At 45.6% G+C, this 22,954-nt stretch overlaps 1 protein-coding gene across 5 annotated transcripts in view; it reads right to left on the minus strand.

Moving 5' to 3' along the window:
• The window catches only part of lrrc31 (leucine rich repeat containing 31), a 251,951-nt gene that overhangs the window by 23,207 nt on the left and 205,790 nt on the right, over nt 1–22,954 (minus strand). For all 5 annotated transcript variants that reach the window (XM_059991201.1, XM_059991177.1, XM_059991193.1 and 2 more), the window contains one exon: nt 19,451–19,618. In XM_059991201.1, the coding sequence (XP_059847184.1) occupies nt 19,451–19,618 (168 nt within the window). The remainder of the gene's footprint in view (nt 1–19,450; nt 19,619–22,954) is intronic.

The following is a 22,954-nucleotide window of genomic DNA, read 5'->3' on the forward strand; positions in this document are numbered from 1 at the left end:
GGTTTAAGGGTTGGCACAACATTGAGATCCGAATGGCCTGTACTGTGCTGTATTGTTCTATGTTCTATTAAATCTCCTCTGCACCTTTTCTATAGTTTCCACATCTTTCCTGTAGTGAGATGACCAAAACTAAACACAGTACTCCAAGTGGGGTCTGATCAGGGTCCTATACAGCTGTAACATTACCTCTTGGCTCTTGAACTCAATCCCATGGTTGATGAAGGCCAATATGCCTTCTTAACCACACAGTCAACCTGTGCGGCAGCTCTGAGTGTCCTATGGACACGAATCCCTCTGATCCTCAACACTGCCAAGAGTCTTACCATTAATACTAATATTCTGACATCATATTTGACCTACCAAAGTGAACCACCTCACACTTATCTGGGCTGAACTCCATCTGCGACTTCTCAGCCCAGTTTTGCATCCTATCAATGTCCCACTGTAACCATTAACAGGCCTCTACACTATCCACAACACCCCCAACCATTGTGTCGTCAGCAAATTTACTAACCTATCTCTCCACTTCCTCATCTAGGTCATTTAGAAAAGTCATGAAGAGGAGGCGTCCAGAACAGATCCCTGAAGTACACACTGGTCACCAACCTGCATGCAGAATATGACCTGTCTACAACCACTCTTTTCCTTCTGTGGGTTGAAGGTGCAAATGGACTTGATGCAGCATTGTTGATGCCCTGTCCCAAGATCACACACAAAAAATTAAGGCGGCCACTTGGCCCCCAAAGCCTGCCTCACCCTCAGAGTGATCTAGGCTCAACTCCTCTTCTGCACCAGTTCTCGATAAACAAATATCTTATTTTAATTACTATTAAAAAACTATTTTAATCAAAAAAAGTTTTTGAGCCCTTTGCAATTACCTGTTTTTCTGCATTAATTACTCATCATATGTGGTCTGATCTTCATCTAAGTTACAATAATAGACAAACACAATCTGCCAAAACAAATAACACACAAACAATTGTACTTCTCATATTTTTTACTGAACATATTGTTTAGCCATCACAGTTCAGGCTGGAAAAAGTATGTGAACCCTTGCATTTAATAACTGGTAGAACCTCCTTCAGTAGCAATAACTTCCACCAAACATTTCCTGTAACTGCTGATCAGATTTGCACAGCAGCGAGGAGGAATTTTAGACCATTCATTCATACACCACTGTTTCAGTTTATCAATATTTCTGGGATACCTTGCATGAACAGCAATCTTCAGGTCATGCCACAGCATCTCAATCGGGTTAAGGTCTAGAAACATAGAAAATAGGTGCAGGAGTAGGCCATTCGGCCCTTTGAGCCTGCACCACCATTCAGTATGATCATGGCTGATCATCCAACTCAGAACCCTGTACCTGCTTTCTCTCCATACCCCCTGATCCATTTAGCCACAAGGGCCATATCTAACTTCCTCTTAAATATAGCCAATGAACCAGCCTCAACTGTTTCCTGTGGCAGAGAATTCCACAGATTCACCACTCTCTGTGTGAAGAAGTTTTTCCTCATCTCGGTCCGAAAAGGCTTCCCCTTTATCCTTAAACTGTGAACCCTCCTTCTGGACTTCCCCAACATCGGAAACAATCTTCCTGCATCTAGCCTGTCCAATCCCTTTAGAATTTTATACGTTTCAATAAGATCCCCCCTCAATCTTCTAAATTCCAGTGAGTAAAAGCCTAGCCGATCCAGTCTTTTTTCATATGAAAGTCCTGCCATCCCAGGAATCAATCTGGTGAACCTTCTTTGTACTCCCTCTATGGCAAGAATGTCTTTCCTCAGATTAGGGGACCAAAACTGCACACAATACTCTAGGTGCGGTCTCACCAAGGCCTTGTACAACTGCAGTAGAACCTCCCTGTTCCTGTACTCAAATCCTTTTGCTATGAATGCCAACATACCATTTGCCTTTTTCACTGCCTGCTGTACCTGCATGCCCACCTTCAATGACTGGTGTACAATGACACCCAGGTCTCGTTGCACCTCCCCTTTTCCTAATCGGCCACCGTTCAGATCTGTTTTCCTGTTCTTGCAACCAAAGTGGATAACCTCACATTTATCCACAATAAATTGCATCTGCCATGAATTTGCCCACTCACCTAACCTATCCAAGTCACCCTGCATCCTCTTAGCATCCTCCTCACAGCTAACACCGCCACCCAGCTTTGTGTCATCCGCAAACTTGGAGATTTTGCATTTAATTCCCTCATCTAAATCATTAATATATATTGTAAACAACTGGGGTCCCAGCACTGAGCCTTGCGGTACCCCACTAGTCACTGCCTGCCATTCTGAAAAGGTCCCATTTACTCCCACTCTTTGCTTCCTGTCTGCCAACCAATTCTCTATCCATATCAATACCATACCCCCAATACCATGTGCTTTAAGTTTGCACACTTATCTCCTGTGTGGGACCTTGTCAAAAGCCTTTTGAAAATCTAAATATACCACATCAACTGGCTCTCCCCTATGCACTCTACTAGTTACATCTTCAAGACATTCTATGAGATTCGTCAGACATGATTTTCCTTTCACAAATCCATGCTGACTTTGTCCGACGATTTCACCTCTTTCCAAATGTGCTGTTATCACATCTTTGATAACTTTCTCTAGCATTTTCCCCACCACCGTTGTCAGACTAACCGGTCTATAATTCCCTGGTTTTTCTCACCCTCCTTTTTTAAAAAGTGGGGTTACATTAGCCACCTTTCAATCCTCAGGAACTAATCCAGAATCTAAGGAGTTTTGAAAAATTATCACTAATGCATCCACTATTTCTTGGGCTACTTCCTTAAGCACTCTGGGATGCAGACTGTCTGGCCTTGGGGATTTATCTGCCTTTAATCCCTTCAATTTACCTAACACCACTTCCCTACTAACATGTATTTCCCTCAATTCCTCCATCTCAGTAGACCCTCGGTCCCCTACTATTTCCGGAAGATTATTTATGTCCTCCTTAGTGAAGACAGAACCAAAGTAGTTATTCAATTGGTCTGCCATGTCCTTGTTCCCTATGATCAATTCACCCGTTTCTGACTGTAAGGGACCACACACACAAAATGCTGGTGGAACACAGCAGGCCAGGCAGCATCTATAAGAAGAAGCACTGTCGACATTTCGGGCCGAGACCTTTCATCAGGACTAACGGCCCGAAACATCAACAGTGCTTCTCCTTATAGATGCTGCCTGGCCTGCTGTGTTCCAACAGCATTTTGTGTGTGTTGTTTGAATTTCCAGCATTTGCAGATTTCCTCGTGTTTGCTCTGACTGTAAGGGACCTAATTTGTCTTGACCAATCTTTTTCTTTTCACATATCTATAAAAGCTTTTACAGTCAGTTTTTATGTTCCCTGCCAGCTTTCTCTCATAATCTTTTTTTCCCTTTCCTAATTAAGCCCTTTGTCCTCCTCTGCTGGACTCTGAATTTCTCCCAGTCCTCAGGTGTGCCGCTTTTTCGGGCTAATTTATATGTTTCTTCTTTGGACTTGATACTATCCCTAATTTCCCTTGTCAGCCACAGGTGCACTACCTTCCCTGGTTTATTCTTTTGCCAAACTGGGATGAACAATTGTTGTAGTTCATCCATGCGATCTTTAAATGCTTGCCATTGCATATCCACCGTCAACCCTTTAAGTATCATTTGCCAGTCTATCTTAGCTAATTCACGTCTCATACCTTCAAAGTTACCCTTCTTTAAGTTCAGAACCTTTGTTTCTGAATTAACTATGTCACTCTCCATCTTAATGAAGAATTTCACCATATAATGGTCACTCTTACCCAAAGGGCCTCACACGACAAGATTGCTAACTAACCCTTCCTCATTGCTCAATACCCCATCTAGAATGGCCTGCTCTCTAGTTGGTTCTTCAACATGTTGGTTCAGAAAACCATCCCGCATACATTCCAAGAAATCCTCTTCCTCAGCACCCTTACCAATTTGGTTCACCCAACCTATATGTAGATTGAAGTCACCCATTATAACTACTGTTCCTTTATTGCACGCATTTCTAATTTCCTGTTTAATGCCATCCCCAACCTCACTACTACTGTTAGGTGGCCTGTACACAACTCCCACCAGCGTTTTCTGCCCCTTAGTGTTATGCAGCTCTACCCATATCAATTCCACATCCTCCAGGCTAATGTCCTTCCCTTCTATTGTGTTAATCTCCTTTCTAACCAGCAATGCTACCCCATCTCCTTTTCTTTCCTGTCTATCCCTTCTGAATATTGAATATCCCTGGATGTTGAGCTCCCATCCTTGGTCACCCTAGAGCCAAGAGTCTGTCTTGGCTATTCCAGAATATAAATTTTCTTCTTTTTAAATCTTTCTGTTTTGATTTACTCTTGTGTTTTGGATCATTGTCTTGTTGCATCATCCAACTTCTATTAAACACGAGGTGACGACCGCTACCCTGTCATTCTCCTGTAAAATGTCATGATGCAATTTTGAATTCATTGTTCCTTCTATGATTGCAAGCTGTCCAGGCCATGAGAAAGCAAAGCAGCCCCAATCCATAATTCTCCTTCCACCATACTTCATAGATGGGATGAGGTTTTGATGCTGGTGTGCAGTCTCATTTTCCGCCAAACTTAGCCCTGTACATTTCTGCCAAAAAGTTCAACATTTGTCTCATCTGTCCACAGAAAATTGTCCCAGAAACATTGTGGAACATCCAGGTGGTCTTTTACAAACTTGTGATGTGCAGCAATTTTTTTTGCAAGAGCAGTGGTGTCCTCCTTGGTGTCCTTCCATGAATGCCATTCTTGGTCAGTGTTTTTCTTGTAGTGGAAACATGAACAGAGACTTCAGCAAATTCTAGACATTCCTGCAGGTCTTTTGCTGCTGCCCTTGGGTTCTTCAAAAGTTAATTTATTATCAAAGTACACAACTTTGATATTCTTCTTCTCCAGATAGCCAAGCAACCAAGAAAGAGAAAAACAGCAGTATGATCATCCACCCCAAAATCCCTCCTCTCCACACAAAAAAAACAAACAAAAAATGGAACAGGCACATTAACCCCCACATCCCCACTCCTGCACACAAAAAAACAAGAAAGATCAGGTGAAAAACACAGAATATAAAAACTATAACACTGAAAAAATGTCTATATCCTAAACATAGAAAACCTGGGTAGCATTCTCCAAACACTGTAACAGCCTTTCCTTCTCAGGTAGCAGACTTAGTGTATCTTTTTTTTAATATATAGGGCAGGGCACCTCTACAACCCAACCTTCGTCTCATTGATTGGAACACCTGACTCCAAATAGCTTTTGTAGACAGCGCTACCCTCGAGGTTCACATACATTTTTTGAACCTAGACTGTGATTGTTTAAATGGTGTACTCCATATTGATGAGAAGAAGTACAATTGATTGCATGTTGTTGGCTTAGGCAGATTGTGTTTGTCTACTATTGTGACTTGGATGAAGATCAGAACCAATTTTTATGAGTATTTAATGCACAAAACCAGGTAATTGCAAAGGGTTCACAAACTTTTTCTTGCAACTGCATTACTAACATCCTTCACATACATGAGGAATAAAAATCTTTAAGTTACATCTCCATCTAAATGTGCAAAGTGCAATTTATATTAATTTGTATGAAATAGTATTTACAACAGGACAGTCAATATAACACAAAAAAACAATTGTATCAGTGTGAATTAATCAGTCTGATGGCCTGGTGGAAGAAACTGTCCCTGAACCTGTTGGTCCTGGCTTTTATGCTGCAATATTGTTTCCCAGATGGTAGCAGCTGGAACAGTTTGTGGTTGGGGTGACTCAGGTCCGTAATGATCCTTCAGGCCCTTTTTACACACCCTGTCTCTGTAAATGTCCTGAATAGTGGGAAGTTCACATCTGCAGATATGCTGGGCTGTCCACACCACTCTCTGCAGAGTCCTGCTATTAAGCGAGGTACAGTTCCCATACCAGGCAGTGATGCAGCCAGTCAGGATGCACTCAATTGTGCCCCTGTAGAAATTTCTTAGGACTTGGGGACCCTCACCACAATTCTTCAACTGTCTGAGGTAAAAGAGGCGCTGTTGTGTTTTTTTCACCACACAGCGAATATGTACAGACCATGTAAGATCCTCAGTGTTGTGTATGCCGAAGAACTTAAAGCTGTTCAGCCTCTCAAACCATTGATGTCAAATGGGGTTAGCCTGTCCATTCCTCCTGTAATCCAGCTTCTTTGTTTTTGCAACATTGAGGGAGAGGTTGTTTTCTTGACACCAATGTGTCAGGATGATGACTTCCTCTTCGTAGGCAGCCTTGTTATTATTCGAGATTAGGCCAATCAATGTAGTATCATCAGCAAATTTAGTTAGCAGATTGGACCTGAGGGTGGCGACTTAGTCATGGTATACAGAGAGTAAAGGAGGGGGTTTAGGACACAGCCCCGAGGGGCACCTGTGTTGAGGGTCAGAGGGGCAGAAGTGAGGGAGCCCACTCTTACCACCTGCCAGCCATTTGACAAGGAAGTCCAGGATCCAGCTGCACAAGGCAGGGTGAAGGCCAGGGTCTCTGAGCTTCTTGTCAAGCCTGGAGGGAATTATGGTGTTGAATGCTGAACCGCAGTACAAGAACAGCAGTCTCATATAAGCATCCTTCTTCTCCAGATGTGTGGACGGTATGTAGAGCAGTGGCTATTGTGTCATCTGTTGATCAATTGTGTTGGTAGGCAAATTGTAGGGAAACCAGTGTGGATGGTAGCAAGCTGCAAATATAGTACTTGACCAGCCACTTAAAGCATTTGCTTATTATTGAGGTGAGTGTGACAGGATGTCAGTTGTTCAGACATGTTACCTTGGTCTTTTTAGATACAGGGACAATGGTGGATGTATTGAAGCAGGAGGGCACTCTCCAGTGGGAGAGTGAGAGATTAAGTATGTCTGTAAACCACTTGCCAGTTGTGCCGGGCACATCCTAAGTACCTACCCCAGGATGCTGTCTGGTCCCACAGCCTTGTGACTGTCCACTCATTGGGAACACCTGAGTACTTCAGCCTCAGAGATGACTACGGTACAGGTTGCTTCGGCAGCTTTCCTCGGGGGCTCAGTGTTGAAGACATCAAACCAAGCGTAAAAATGATTTAGCTCATCTGGGAGTGAGGCAGCAATGTTGGCAGCACCACTGCTCTCAGTTTTGAAGTCTACGATGGTGTGCAGACCTTACCCTAAGCGGCGTGTGTTGCTGGTGGAGAGTTGTGTCTGGATCCTGTCCCTGTATTGCTGCCTTGATGACTTTGCATTGATCGTAGCTGCATTTCTTAAGCTCCTGCTGATTACTGGCAATGTCAGCTCTGTGTCGTGCTGCTCGCATGGAACTGCTGATCTAGGGTTTCTGGTTTGGGCAGATGCTGACCAATTTCTGGGGGATAACATCCTCAATGCACTTCCGGATAAAGCTCATGACCCTTTCCATGAACTCAGCAACATTTTTATCATGAAAGACATTCCAATTGATGTAATCAAAACAGTCCTGTAGCATATAAACCGACTGGACGGACAAACAGTGGACAGTTTTAACTATGGCCGCCTCTTGTTTCAGCTTCTGCCAGTACACAGGCAGCGCAAGATGAAGGAGTGCTCAGACTTCCCAAATGACGGATGGAGGAGTGTTTTGTAACCGTTGCAGAAGGGAGAGTAGCAGTGGTCGAGTTTGCTATCCCCCTGTGTGCTCACCTGGATGTGTTGACAAAAATTCAGAGAGATTTAGAAAGTGACATTCTATTAAAGTCACCGGCGATGATGAAGGCAGCCTCTGGGTGAACAACCTCCAGTGTGTTGATAGTCTCATACGGTTCCTCGAGAGCCAGGTCAGTATCAGCCTGTGGTGGAATATACACAGCTGTGATGATAACAGCCGTGAACTCCCTAGGCAGACAGAAAGATCTACACAGCAGCACAAGGTACTCCAGATCCGGGGAACAAAATGATTTGAGGGCATGCACGTTCTGGGGGGTCACACCAAGCATTATTGACCATGAAGCATACCCTATCTCCTATACTCTTTCCAGAGAGGTTTTGGACTTGTCCATCCAGAACAGGAGAACCCAGAGGACTCAATGGCATAATCCGGTATCTCCTCCATCAGCCAGGTTTCCACAAAGTACAAGATGGTACATTCCTTTGTTTCTCACTGATAGGAGATTGAATTGAATTGAATTGAATGAGCTTTATTGTCACTATACATAGGTACAATCAAACTCTGTTTGGCTTCCTCTCAGGCAATCAAACAAAGCGGTAGATAAAAACAAGACAGTAATAGAAAAACAGTATTAAATAGATAAGTAGCAGAAAATAAGTTGCAGCAGCACCAGAATATCACAGAAATGCACAAAGTGCCGTTAGTGCAAGTATTTGAGTCCTGAATGTTAGCCAGGAGTATGCTGGGGAGTGGTGGCCAATTAGCACACCGTCTCAACCTCACCAGTCACTGGCCCTTCTCATTTGCTTCTGATGCTACTTCCAAGGTAGTGGCGGTGTAATAAATGAACCTTCCATGGATCGCATAAGCAGGGGTTCCCAATGTAGAAAGGCAGCACTTAGCAGGTAAATGCCATCTTTCCATTGTTCAGAAAAGTCAGTCTATCATATCTGATGTGACTGTCAGCTACTTGAACAAGAAATGCGAAGGAAATTTCAGAAATTAGCAGTACACTGTAAAGTTTGAACGGTGATCACAAGACGGCTGCCATACGCAGCACCATCATTATCTAGCCTCCACAAAATCTCAGTGCCAAGAATTTCAAAGACTCACGATCCACTTTCTACACATCTCAGATTTAAACAACCAACCCATACATTCATGTTTCCTTGTTTGTGACTCTCCCGGTAGTGGAAGCATCTCAACGTCTACCTGCCAAACACTGTTAGGACCTCACACAAAGTCATAGCACAAAGTAGCTTGGAAAATGGCTCTTTGGCCTAACTGGTTCACAACAACCAAGATGCATATTTAAGCTAGTCCCACTTCCTCACATTTAGCCCAGATCCCTCAAAATATTTTCTATCAATGTGCTTATATACTGTTTGATTGAATAAGATCACCCCCATCCTCCTCATCTCAAACACGAGGAAATCTGCAGAGGAAATTCAAGCAACACACACAAATGCTGGTGGAACGCAGCATGCCAGGCAGCATCTATAGGAGGAAGTCCTGACGAAGGGTCTCAGCCCAGATGCTGCCTGGCCTGCTGCATTCCACCAGCATTTTGTGTGTGTTGCTGCTCATCTCAGTACTGTATCCAAACACAAATCATCCAGCTTCCCTTTTTAAGATAACGTACTCATCCCATGAATCAATCTGGTAAATCTCCTCCAGTGTTATTAATCCTTATTTCTGGTAAGGGGACCAAAACTAAGCACTGTGTTTCAGGTGTGGCTTCAACAACACTCATACAATCATAGGGAATCCTGTTCTTCAGACACACACACACAAAAATGGGACTAATTCAGGGAGGCAAATTGGCCAGGATGGACAAGTTGGTCTCCATGCTGTGTAACTCCATGATACTATAACTTTAACATACCAATTATCTTCTTACCTACTCATCAGACCTGCGGGCTAATGTTTTGTGGTTAATGCAATAGAAGAATGAAATCCCTCTGAACTTCACTCATTTGTATCTAGATAGTAATGTCTTTTTATTCTTCTTACCAAAATGCATGACCTCAAACTTCTCCACATCAAACTTCATAGATCGATGTCCAATCAATCAATCTATCCCTATCTTATAACCTGTAGAACCTCACAGCTTGCAGCTGTCAAAGTCTTTTTAATCATTGAAAGATCTATCAGAGACCTTTAAAATTATTCAAATATTTGGAAAGATTTCAAACATCTTAACACATCTAGGAATACAGATACAAAATTCCCTAAAAGTGGTATCACAAGTAGATAGGGTAGTCAAGAGAGCTTTTGGTACATTGGCCTTTATAAATCAAAGTATTAAGCATAAAGTTGGAATGTCATGGTGAGGTTGTATAAGGCATTGATAAGGCCGGAAGGAAGGATATTGGAAGGATATTAATAAGGTTGAGAGAGTACAGAGAAGGTTTACAAGGATGTTGCAGGGACTTGAGAAACTGAGTTACAGAGAAAGGTTGAATAGGTTAGGACTTTAGTCCCTGGAGCGTACAACAATGGTTCCCAACCTTTTCTATGCCCCACACCCCTAGGAAATGTTTGATTAATGTTCACACCCCCTACAAAAGTAATATCACATTTGAAAATGAAGACTAATTTCTAATTTTTGAACCACAAATTGAACCACATACAATACTGCAGGTGAACAAATTGAACTTAAAAAAAATAAGCTTTTAACTCAGTGCATAAAATGCAAATATAAATTGAGCAATCAGATTCTAATTTATTCAGAAAAAATTGTAAACAGTAAAATCAACCCCAATTGCAAACATAAAATTCAATGACTTCTTTGCTCCTGCTTCTCATTTATGATTTTGTCAAAACGTGGAACTTTCTTACTGACTGCGATCCGCAGATCTGCCTGTGGATTCAGGCGATTCCTAGATTTTGTCTTGATTGACAAAAGAGGACTGAATCCAGATTCACACAAGTATGTTGTTGCAAATGGAATGAGGACACGGAGTGCTTTTCCACCAAGTCTTGGGAACTTATTCAGTGCTGCACATCAAAACTCCTCCAAAGTCTTGCTTTCAAATTGCATTTCAAGAGCTCGATTTGTCTGCGAATCAATAAGATCTTCCTTCAGCTCTTCATCATCTGACATCTTCTCCATATTGTAGGAATATGGATTCATGATCCATTCTTCTGAAATCTTCAGGTGTCTAGCAGCAAAATATCCATCAAACGATTCTGACAGTATTTCCAAATGAGCCACAATTTCTTCACGCACAGTAGGAGTTATGGATCCAGCATCATCAACCATCTCTTCTAGTGAAGGAAAATTTGAGAAACTGCCTCTTTCGATCCTTCAACACCAAAGATGTAACTTTTTTTTGACGGCATTCAACTTCTCACAAGCCTTCAATATGTTTATCCCTTTTCCTTGAAGAGAAACACTTAGGTCATTCACATGAGTGAAAATGTCAGCTAAGTAAGCCAACATTTGGGCGAATTCTTGTGATTCCATTGCCCCAACCAGATCACATTCACGCTCCTCCAGAAAAGCTTTGATTTCTTCCTGCAGTTCAAAGAAGCGGGTTAAAGCTTGTCCTCATGACAATCAACAGACTTCTGTGTGGAAAACTGAATGCTCACTTCCCAGATCCTCACAAAATGATTTGAAAATGCGATGGTTCAAAGCACGCCCCCGATCCAGTTGATGATCTTCACACAATTATCAAGGACTTTCTTCAAATTTGGAGGCAATGTTTTTGATGCCAAAGCATGCTGATGAAGAAAACAATGGGTAACTTGCAAGTCTGGAATCTCCTTTTTCATCAATGCAGAAAAGCTAGATTTATTTCCAAGCATTGCAGGTGCCCCGTCAGTGCACACAGAACCAATGACTTTGATATCTAAATCATGTTTGGCAAAGAAGTCTTTCACCAGCTGCATCACATCCTTTGCAATTGTGTTTGTTTTCAGATCTTTACAAGGCAGGAAATCTTCCTTCACAGCACCATCATTGACATACCTCACTAATGTGATGAGTTGACTACAACTGGAGACATCAGTTGACTCATCCAACTGAATAGAGATTTTAAGAGGACTAGCTCTGACTTCTGAGATGACTTGGTCCAAAATATCTTCACTCAAATCACTGATTTGGTTGTGAATGACATTATTTGATAGGGAGGCTTGTTTAAATTTTTTTCTTGCTTCTTTGCCCAGGATAACTGTTGCCATTTCCAGTGCACATGGCTTGATGAGATCTTCCGCAATTGTATGGGGCTTCTTGGATTTGGGTTATATGCCACTTGATATGAAGCAAGAAGTAGTGGTTTTTCAACAGAAATGAAACCTAATTTTGGAAGAGTTCCTTGTGAATCAAAACAAGCTCTTTTGATTTTCAATGAGTCAACATCATGTCCTTCAACATCAGCTCCGCCATGCTTGTTCTTGAAGTGCTCTTGAAGCTTGGATGGCTTCAGATTTGAGTTGGAAAACGCAACACTACAAAGAATTCACTGGGGTTTTTGCAAGCCATCATTTCCTGTTGTGCAAGTGAAAACAAAGCACACATAGTCATCATTCCATTTCCTTCTTTTTGACATGATGAAGGGTTAATGAAGGGTTAAGGGTAAAGAGAAAAATATGAGCTAATATGAGAAAAACTATCTGACTAAGTCAGGGATGACTGCTTTACTCAACCAGACACGCCTATAGCAAAGTCTACGCTTTCAAATATTATATTGTAGTGGTGTGCTACACGCAGCGCTAAAATTACGACACGGAGTCGGTAACTGCAGTCGAAGGAAAAAACTTTATTCGAAATCCTCAGCCTCACTTTTAAGCCTCCCTCAACCTGCCCCCCGTGGCGCAGAGGCTCCAAAGCTCTGTGCTCGCAAACCCCCGTAGGCTATCTAATTGTGAGCCGGTTCGGATGTGCCAGGAAATGGGTCGCCACATAACCCCCCCCCCAGAACCAGCGATACACCCCCCAATGTCCACAGTCTGGGCCAGAACCTGCTTGGGAGGTCGGCCTCTGCGCCGAGGTGCAGGAAACTCGGCCGGTTGCGCCAGGTCCACATGGGCCGGTTTGAGGCGGTCCACCGTGAAAACCTCCTCTTTCCCCCCAACGTCCAGCACGAACATGGACCCGTTGTTCCGGAGCACCATAAACGGCCCCTCGTATGGCCGCTGCAGCGGTGGCCGATGCCCGCTCCTTCGTACAAACACAAACTTACAGTTCTGTAGGTCTTTGGGTACGCAGGTCGGGTGCCGCCCGTGCTGTGAAGTGGGTATGGGGGCCAGGTTACCGAGCTTCTCGCGTAGTCTGCCCAGGACTGCTGCGGGATCTTCCTTTTGCCCCCGTGGGGCTGGTAGGAACTCCCCGGGGACGACCAGGGGCGCGCCGTATACCAACTCGGCCGACGAGGCGTGCAGGTCGTCCTTGGGCGTTGTGCGGATGCCGAGTAGGACCCAGGGAAGCTCGTCCGCCCAGTTGGCTAGGGCCGACTTCAGGTGACGGTGGAAATGCTCCACTAGCCCGTTCGACTGTGGGTGGTAGGCAGTGGTGTGGTGCAGCTGAGTCCCCAAAAGGCTGGCCATAGCTGACCACAGGCTGGAAGTGAACTGGGCGCCTCTGTCGGAGGTAATGTGTGCCAGTACACCAAAGCGAGATATCCAGGTGGCGATCAGGGCTCGGGCGCAAGATTCAGAGGTGGTGTCGGTGAGCGGGACCGCCTCTGGCCATCTTGTGAACCGGTCCACGATAGTCAGGAGGTGCCACGCTCCGCGCGACACAGGCAGGGGGCCCACGATATCCACATAAATGTGGTCGAAACGCCGGTGGGCGGGATGGAACTGCTGCGGTGGGGCTTTGGTGTGCCGCTGCACCTTGGCCATCTGGCAGTGCATGCACGTTTTGGCCCATTCACTGACCTGTTTACGGAGTCCGTGCCAAACGAACCTGCTGGAAACCATCCGGACAGTTGTCCGGATGGAGGGATGTGCCAAGTTATGAATGGAGTCGAAAACACGGCGCCGCCAGGCTGTCGGGACGACGGGATGGGGCTGGCTGGTGGCGACGTCACAGAGTAGGGTCCTCTCACCCGGGCCCACGGGGAGGTCCTGGAGCTGCAAACCGGAGACTGCGGTTCTGTAACTCGGAATCTCCTCATCCGCCTGCTGTTCCTCTGCCAGTGCCTCAAAGTCTACCCCTTGGGAAAGGGCATGAACGGTAGGGCGAGAGAGCGCATCCGCCATGACATTGTCCTTACCCGAGACGTGCCGGACATCCGTTGTGTATTCAGAGATGTAGGACAGGTGGCGTTGCTGGCGGGACGACCAGGGGTCGGACGCTTTCGTAAACGCAAAGGTAAGCGGTTTGTGGTCCGTGAACGCGGTGAAGGGCCGACCTTCTAGGAAGTACCTGAAATGCCGGACTGCCAGGTAGAGCGCCAACAGTTCCCGGTCGAAAGCACTGTACTTGAGCTCGGGTGGCCGCAGGTGTTTGCTGAAAAACGCCAGGGGTTGCCAGCGACCTGCGATGAGTTGCTCCAGCACCCCACCGACTGCCGTGTTAGATGCGTCCACTGTGAGGGCGGTAGGGGCGTCCATTCTGGGATGTACTAGCATTGCGGCGTTCGCCAAAGCTTCCTTCATTTGAACGAAAGCGGCGGCGGACTCCTCGTCCCAGGTAATGTCCTTGCTCAGACCTGACATCAGGGCGAACAGGGGGCGCATGATCCAGGCAGCTGAAGGGAGGAAGCGGCGGTAGAAATTGACCATACCTACGAATTCCTGAAGGCCTTTGATTGTGGTGGGTTGGGGAAAGTGGCGGACCGCATCTACCTTAGCGGGCAGAGGGGTTGTCCCGTCTTTAGTAATCCTGTGGCCCAGGAAGTCAATGGTATCGAGTCCGAACTGGCATTTGGCGGGGTTGATTGTAAGACCGTACTCACTCAGTCGGGCGCAGAGTTGACGGAGGTGGGACAGATGCTCCTGACGACTGCTGCTGGCTATGAGGATGTCATCCAAATAGATGAACGCGAAGTCCAGGTCCCGTCCCACCGCGTCCATTAACCGCTGGAACGTCTGTGCGGCATTCTTCAGGCCGAACGGCATGCGGAGGAACTCAAAAAGGCCAAACGGGGTGATGAGAGCTGTTTTGGGGACATCGTCAGGATGCTTCAGGATTTGATGGTACCCTCGGACAAGGTCTACCTTGGAGAAGATCTGTGCGCCGTGCAGGTTTGCTGCAAAGTCCTGAATGTGCGGCACAGGGTAGCGGTCCGGTGTGGTAGCCTCGTTCAGCCTGCGGTAGTCGCCGCACGGTCTCCAACCTCCCGTCGCTTTGGGCACCATGTGCAGGGGGGAGGCCCATGGGCTGTCGGACCGCCGGATGATCCCCAATTCCTCCATCCTCTGGAACTCCTCCTTCGCCAGTCGGAGCTTGTCCGGGGGAAGCCGCCGAGCGCGGGCGTGGAGGGGTGGTCCCTGGGTCGGGATGTGGTGCTGTACGCCGTGCCTGGGCATGGCCGCTGTGAACTGCGGTGCCAGAACCGATGGGAAATCCGCCAGAACCCTGGTGAAGTCGTTGTCAGACAGCGTGATGGAGCCGAGATGAGGGGCTGGCAACTGGGCTGCACCCAGGGAGAACGTCTGAAAGGTCTCGGCGTGTACCAGTCTCTTCCTGGGCAGGTCAACCAGTAGGCTGTGAGCTTGCAAAAAATCCGCACCCAGAAGCGGTTGGGCTACGGCGGCCAGTGTGAAGTCCCACATGAACTGGCTGGAGCCGAACTGTAGCTGCACCTGACGGGTGCCGTAGGTCCTTACTGTGCTGCCATTCACGGCCCTCAGGGGGGGACCCGGTGCTCTGCTGCGGGTGTCGTAACTCGTCGGAGGTAAAACGCTGATCTCAGCCCCAGTATCGACCAAAAACCGGCGTCCCGACCTTCTATCCCACACATACAGGAGGCTATCCCGATGGCCAGCCGCCGTAGCCATCAGCGGCCGCTGGCCCTGGCATTTCCCGGGAACTTGCAGGGCGGGCTTCTGTGCCCCACCACTGGTGGTAGAAGCACCAGTGTTCATTGGGCCAGGGGTTGGCAGGCTCTGCGGCCGGGCCTGGACTGGTTTGCTGCCGGAGCGTGGCTGGGAGATCTGTGCGATGGACGCCCTGCTCACCTTTTTGGCGTTCCACAGCAAGTCCGCCCGGGCTGCCACCTTCCGGGGGTCACTGAAATCCGCGTCGGACAGCAGCAGGCGTATGTCCTCGGGCAGCTGCTCCAGGAATGCCTGCTCAAACATGAGGCAGGGTGTGTGTCTGTCGGCGAGAGACAACATCTCATTCATTAAAGCCGATGGAGGTCTGTCGCCCAAGCCATCCAGGTGCAGTAAACGGGCAGCCCGCTCGCGCCGTGAGAGTCCGAAAGTCCTGAGGAGCAGGGCTTTGAATTCCGTGTACTTGCCGTCTGCCAGGGGCGACTGTACGAACTCCGCGACCTGGGCTGCTGTGTCCTGGTCGAGGGAGCTCACCACGTAGTAGTAGCAGGTGTCTTCTGAGGTGATCCGGCGAACGTGGAATTGAGCTTCGGCTTGCTGGAACCATAGGTTCGGTCGCTGTGTCCAGAAACCCGGCAGTTTCAACGAAACCGCATGAACAGAGGCGGCGTCGGTCATTTCTGGTCCAAAAATCGTTTGGACCGTCGGGGTCACCAATTGTAGCGGTGTGCTACATGCAGCGCTAAAATTACGACACGGAGTCGGTAACTGCAGTCAAAGGAAAAACTTCATTCGAAATCCTCAGCCTCACTTTTAAGCCTCCCTCAACCTGCCCCCCGTGGCACAGAGGCTCCAAAGCTCTGTGCTCACAAACCCCCGTAGGCTATCTAATTGTGAGCCGGTTCGGATGTGCCAGGAAATGGGTCGCCACAATATTACGATATTATCTGCGGTTACACCAAGATAAATCATCAGGTGAAAATGCTACGGGGACACGACACGACTTATTAGACTACTCTTTACTGAACTTACACACCGATTTTCGATGATTACCAGAGATATGAACTCCCATCACATGATTCAAAGTCCTCGGTGCTAAACACGATACCTCAACTAACACAATTCAAAATTATCGATTCAAGAAAAAAACCTTTTAAGAGAAAAAAACCTTTGAAATTCAAAAACTTCTTTAATACATTGAGACAAATATGAATGAATGACTTCAGCTGCTTTTTATCAAAATGCGGCCTTTTAAAATTTTATAATTAAATTATTTACCTGCTATCTGCAGGTTTGGTTTTAACGTGAAGTCATTATTCGATGGTTGATTCGGGATGTATAAAGATTTTGGTATTATGAGATGATTTTTAACTCTGAGAGGTAACCTAGCTAACATTAATGAGACTCCTCAACTCTTGAGGTGTAACTTCCCAGATAACACTGATGAGAATCCTCAACGCTGACTCAGGCAGCGGGAGACTGGAGTGAGTTTACGTCTCTCTCGACTCAGGCAGCTGGAGACTGGAATGTGCTTGGGACAAACATTACTACCACTCCTCAAGGCACACTGGCAGCTGGCTGAGTGAATACTCGTGACTCGTCACTCAAGGACACAAGCCACTCTTTGTTGCACTGCCTGAATTTCCATCTTGCACCCCCTGGGGGTGCGGACACCCCAGGTTGGGAACCCCTGGCGTAGAAGAATGAGGGGAGACTTGATAGAGGGATATAAAATTGTGATGTGTATAGGTAGAGTGAATGCACGTGGGCTTTTTCCACTGAGGCTAGGGGAGAACAAAAAACAGAGGACATGGTTTAAGGGTGAAGGGAGAAAAGTTTAAAGGGAACATTGGGGGGGGGCTTCTTCACACAGGGAGTGGTGGGAGTGTGGAATGAGCTGCCAGATGAAGTTGTAAATGCAGGCTCACTTTTAATATTTAAGAAAAACTTGGACAGGTACATGGATGAGAGGTGTATGGAGGGATATGGGTCAGGTGCAGGTCAGTGGGACCAGGCAGAAAAATGGTTCAGCACAGCCATGAAGGACCAAAAGGCCTGTTTCTGTGTTGTAATGTTCTATGGTACGTCAATTTCATTAAAAGTCTCAAACACTCAACAGAACTTATGATTTTCCAGTTGGTACCATCACTGAGTAAGGTCACAGTCCCTCACTGGACCCCCTGAAGTTCGCGTACCGTCTCAACCATGCAACAGACAATGCCATTGCCAACACCCCCCACCTGGCCCTAACCCCCCTGGACAAAAAAGACACGTACATTCGAATACTGTTCATAGGCTTCAGTTCAACACAATCATCCCTCAGAAACTGATTGGAAAACTGAGCCTACTGGGCCTGAACACCTCCCTCTGCAACTGGATACTAGACTTCCTGACTGGGAGACCTCAGTCAGTCCGGATTGGAAGCAGCATCTCCAACACCATCACACTGAGCACAGGGGCCCCCCAGGACTGTGTGCTCAATCCACTGCTGTTCACTCTGCTGATCCACGACTGTGCTGCAACACACAGCTCGAACCACATCATCAAGTTCGCTGATGACACGACTGTGGTGGGTCTCATCAGCAAGAGCAATGAATCAGCTTACAGAGAGGAGGTGCAGGGGCTAACGGACTGGTGCAGAGCCAACAACCTTTCTCTGATTGTGAACAAAAGAGATGGTTGTTGACTTCAGGAGGGCATGGAGCGACCACTCCCGCTGAAAATTGACAGCTCCTCGGTAGAGATCATTAAGAGCACTAAATTTCTTGGTATTCACCTGGCAGAGAATCTCACCTGGTCCCTCAACATCAGTTCCATAGCAAAGAAAGCCCAGCAGCGTCTCTACTATATGCGAAGGCTGAGGAAAGTCCATCTCGCACCCCCCATCCTCATCATATTCTACAGGGGTTGCATTGAGAGCATCCTGAGCAGCTACATCACTGCCTGGTTCGGAAATTGCACCATCTCGGATCGCAAGACCCTGCAGCGAATAGTGAGGTCAGCTGAGAAGATCATCAGGGTCTCTCTTCCCGCCATTACGGACATTTACACTACACGCTGCATCCGCAAACAGCATTATGAAGGACCCCAGGCACCCCTCATACAAACTCTTCTCCCTCCAGAAAATCTGGGAAAAGGCATCGAAGCATTCAGGCTCTCATGACCAGACTATGTAACAGTTTCTTCCCCCAAGCTATCAGACTCCTCAATACCTAGAGCCTGGATTAACACGAACTTACTGTCCTCTACTGTGCCCATTGTCTTGTTTATTATTTACTGTAATGCCTGCACTGTTGTATGCACTTTATGCAGTCCTGGGTAGGTCTGTAGTCTAGTGTCGTTTCTCTCTGTGCTGTTTTTACATAGGTCAGTGCAGTTTTTTTACTGTTTCATGTAGCACCATGGACCTGAAAAACATCTCATTTTTACTGTGTACTGTACCAACAGTTATGGTCAAAATGACAATAAAAAACGAATTAACTTGACTTGATTGTACACCAGCTCACTGTAGCCCTTCCCCTCAGTGTCCACATCACATAAAGAACAGTAGTAGATCAGTGCTGGCTGACAAGTCCAAGATTCTGCCAACCAGCAAACAGTTTGTATGGAAGACAGTGGAAATACTTTGTCCAGAAGGACTGCACAACTCTTGCCACCAGATTTAAGTGTACTTGCAGGATGGGCAGGAATACTGGCCTCTGAAGGACAACCACATCCCAAAATCACAAACAAGTAACTTAGCTATTCCTAAATATAGAGAAGAATGTGTTACGTCTAAAATACAAATGTTTCCATTAATATCAGAGAAGAGCAGCTTGTGACTGAATAATACAAAGCACATTCTTACCCAATTCCACAATCGATTCTTTGAGTAAATTACAGTTGTTGACACCAAGACCTTTGAACTTTGGTAAAAAGCGAATCCGTGCAATCAAATTCCTCACAGCATCTCCAATATTCTTATTCATTGCTAAATTCAACATTTGAAGATTCTTCAGTAAGGGAATTATCTGTGCTACAAGAATAGAAACAGCAATTATTTTCTTTAAGTAATAACTTCTGCTACAGTATGTCAGGACAGCCACAAGCAAAGTCACATAGCAGCAGGAAACACTGGGTGCAGTTTCAGTCAAATCACATTACAGATGGATAAATTTATCTGCTTTATTTTCAAGGTGCTAGGCAGTTTAGTATTATGTTTGTTCAGCTTTTTTACCCCTCAGCAAAGCTTCTATAATTCAGATGAACATGCAACAGTTCAGCACATCTGTACTTACCATACCGATCTAACTAACTGCCATCAGAGATATCAACGAAGGTTTGTCCAACCTCCCCTTAGAACTCATACCCTATAATCCAGGCAACATCTGGGTAATCTCTTCTTTAACCTCTCAATGCCTCCATTTCCTTCCATTAATGGGACAACCAGAATTGCATTCAATACTACAGATGTTGTTGAAATAGAGCTTTATACAGTTTTAATCCATTCCCACTGGATGGCAAATAGCTAACAAACCTTGAACCTAAACTGTACTTTGATGCAAGGACCATATACTGGGTAAATCAAGTCTTTTAAAATAAAACTCCGAACTCAATTCAGCTCCTTATGAGAACAGCTAAGTTTACCTGGACAAGAGATTGAAGAAATGGAATTGAGCTTTTTGGCCCATATCCCTTAATTCCTTAATATCCAAAAACCTCTCAATCTATAGGAGTGTGGTGGAGACTGCATCACATCCTGGTGCAGGGACACTAATACCCTTGAACAGAAAATCCTTCAGAAAGTAGATGATATGGCCTTGTCCATAAAACACATATTGACTGGGACTCCCATACTGTTAAAGGACTAGATAGGATAATATGTCAAATGTGTCATGAACAGTACATGGAAGACCCGATAAGAGAGTGTGTTACACTTGATCTGCTATTAGGGAATGAGACAGGGCAAGTGACAGAAGTTTGTGTAGGGGATCGCTTTGCATCTAGTGATCTCAATGCCTTTAGTTTCAAAATAAATACACAAAAAGACAGATCTGGGCTGCGGGTTGAGATTCTAAATTGGAGAAAGCAAGTGTGTATTGGGACAAGCTGTTTTCTGGCAAAGGTGAACTTGGTAGTGGGAGGCATTCAAAATTGGAACATAGAAGATAGAAATCTACAGCACATTACAGGCCCTTCGGCCCACAATGTTGTGCTGACCATGTAACCTAATCTAGAAGCCGTCTAGAATGACCCTAGTGCATAGCCCTGTATTTTTATAAGTTTCACGTATTTATCTAAGAGGCTCATAAAAGACCCTGTTGTATCCACATCCACCACCACCACTGGCAGTGCATTCCACGCACTCACCACTCTCTGTTGAAAAACTTACCTCTGACATCCCCTTTGTACCTTTTTCCAAGCACCTTAAAACTGTGCTGTCTCATTTCAACCCTGGGAAAAAGCCTCTGACTATCCACACCATCAATGCCTCACATCATCTCATACACCTCTATCAGATCACTCCAAAGAGAAAAGGCCAAGTTCACTCAATCTATTCTCAGAAGGTACGCCCTCCAATCCAGGCAATATGCTTGTAAACCTCCTCTGCAATCTCTCTATAGTATCCACATTCTTCCTGTAGTGAGGTGACCAGAACTGAACACAGTACTCCAAGTGGAGTCTGACCAAGGCCTTGTAGCTTTAACATTACCTCACAGCTCTTGAACTCAATCCCACTGCTGATGAATGCCAACACACCATACAACTTCTTAACAACAGTTTTGAGCATCCTATGGACAAGGACCCCAAGATCTCTCAGATCCTCCACACTGCTAAGAGTCTAGCCATTAATATTATGTCTGTCTTAAAATTAGACCTACCAAAATGAACCACACTTACCTAGGTTGAAGTCCATCTGCCACCTCTCAGCCCAGTCTATATCCTATCGATGTTCCGCTGTAACCTCTAACAAGCCTTCAGACTATCCACACCACCACCAACCTTTGTGTCATCAGCAAACTTACTAATCCACCCTTTACTTTTTCATGCAAGTCATTTATAAAAATCCAAACAGGAGAGGTCCCAGAAGAGATCCCTGTGGAATACCACTGGTCACTGACCTCCATGCAGAATACGAACCAGCTACAACCACCCTTTGCCTTGTGGGCAAGCCAATTCTGGATCCAGAAAGCAAGGTCTCTTTAGATTCTAAGCCTCCTTACTTTCTAAAGGAGCCTTGCATGGGGAGCCTTGTCAAATGCTTTACTGAAACCCGTACACACTACATCCACTGCTCTACCTTCATCAATGTGCTTTGTTTCTTCCTCATAGAATTCAATCAGGCTCGTAAGGCACAACCGGCCCTTGACAAAGCCATGCTGACCATCCCTAATCAGAATGCTCATAAATCCTGCCTCTCAGGATCTTCTCCAACAACTTGTCCACCACTGAAGTAAGATTCACTGGTCTGTAATTTTATGAGTTACCTCTACTCCCTTTCTTGAACAAGGGAACAACATTTGCAACCCTCCAATCCTCCGGTACTTCTCCTGTCCCCATCGATGACACAAAGATCATCACAACAGGCTCAGCAGTTTCCTCTCTTGCCTCCCACAGTAGCCTGGGGTACACCTCGTCCAGTCTCAGTGATTTATTTAACTTAGTGCTTTTCAAAACTCCAGCACATCCTCTTTCATAATGTCTGTATGTTCAAGTGTTTCAGTACACTGTAAATCTCTGCCTTATCTACTCCCAATGACTTGGCCTCCACAGCAACTCGTGGCAACAAATTCCACAGATTTACACCCTCTGATTAAAGTAATTTCTCTGCATCTCTGTTTTAAATGGACGTCCTTCAATCCTGAAGTTGTGCCCACTTGTCCTAGAATCCCATACCATGAGAAATAACTTTGCCATATCTAATCTGTTCAACCCTTTTAATATTTTGGAATATTTCTTTGAGATCCTCCCTCATTCCCCTGAACTCCAAGGAATACAACTCAAGAGTTCCCAGATGTTCCTCATATGGTAACCCTTTCATTCCTGGATTTTCCTTGGATTAAAACCAACACATTTCAAAATCATCAGACTGAGTGCACCTTTTGGGAGAACAAAGCTTCCATCTAATATTCGTAACCTAACGTATTGGAAACTAGATTTGGACTCACCATTGTGTCCACAGTGGGTAAATTTGGAATGTAGTGAGGTAAAGGGATATTCTATATTCTCCGTTCTTGGCTCTTTTCTTCCTGCTGATTTAGTTAAATTCAATAAACAGATATCTAATCCTGTTATCAAACATACACTTTCAATTTCGTAAATTTTTTAATCTGAAAAACTTTGTTCTTGATAGCCCTATTTTACTTAATTT

Source organism: Hypanus sabinus, chromosome 2 (genome assembly GCF_030144855.1).
Source record: "Hypanus sabinus isolate sHypSab1 chromosome 2, sHypSab1.hap1, whole genome shotgun sequence".
NCBI classification, from domain to species: domain Eukaryota; kingdom Metazoa; phylum Chordata; class Chondrichthyes; order Myliobatiformes; family Dasyatidae; genus Hypanus; species Hypanus sabinus.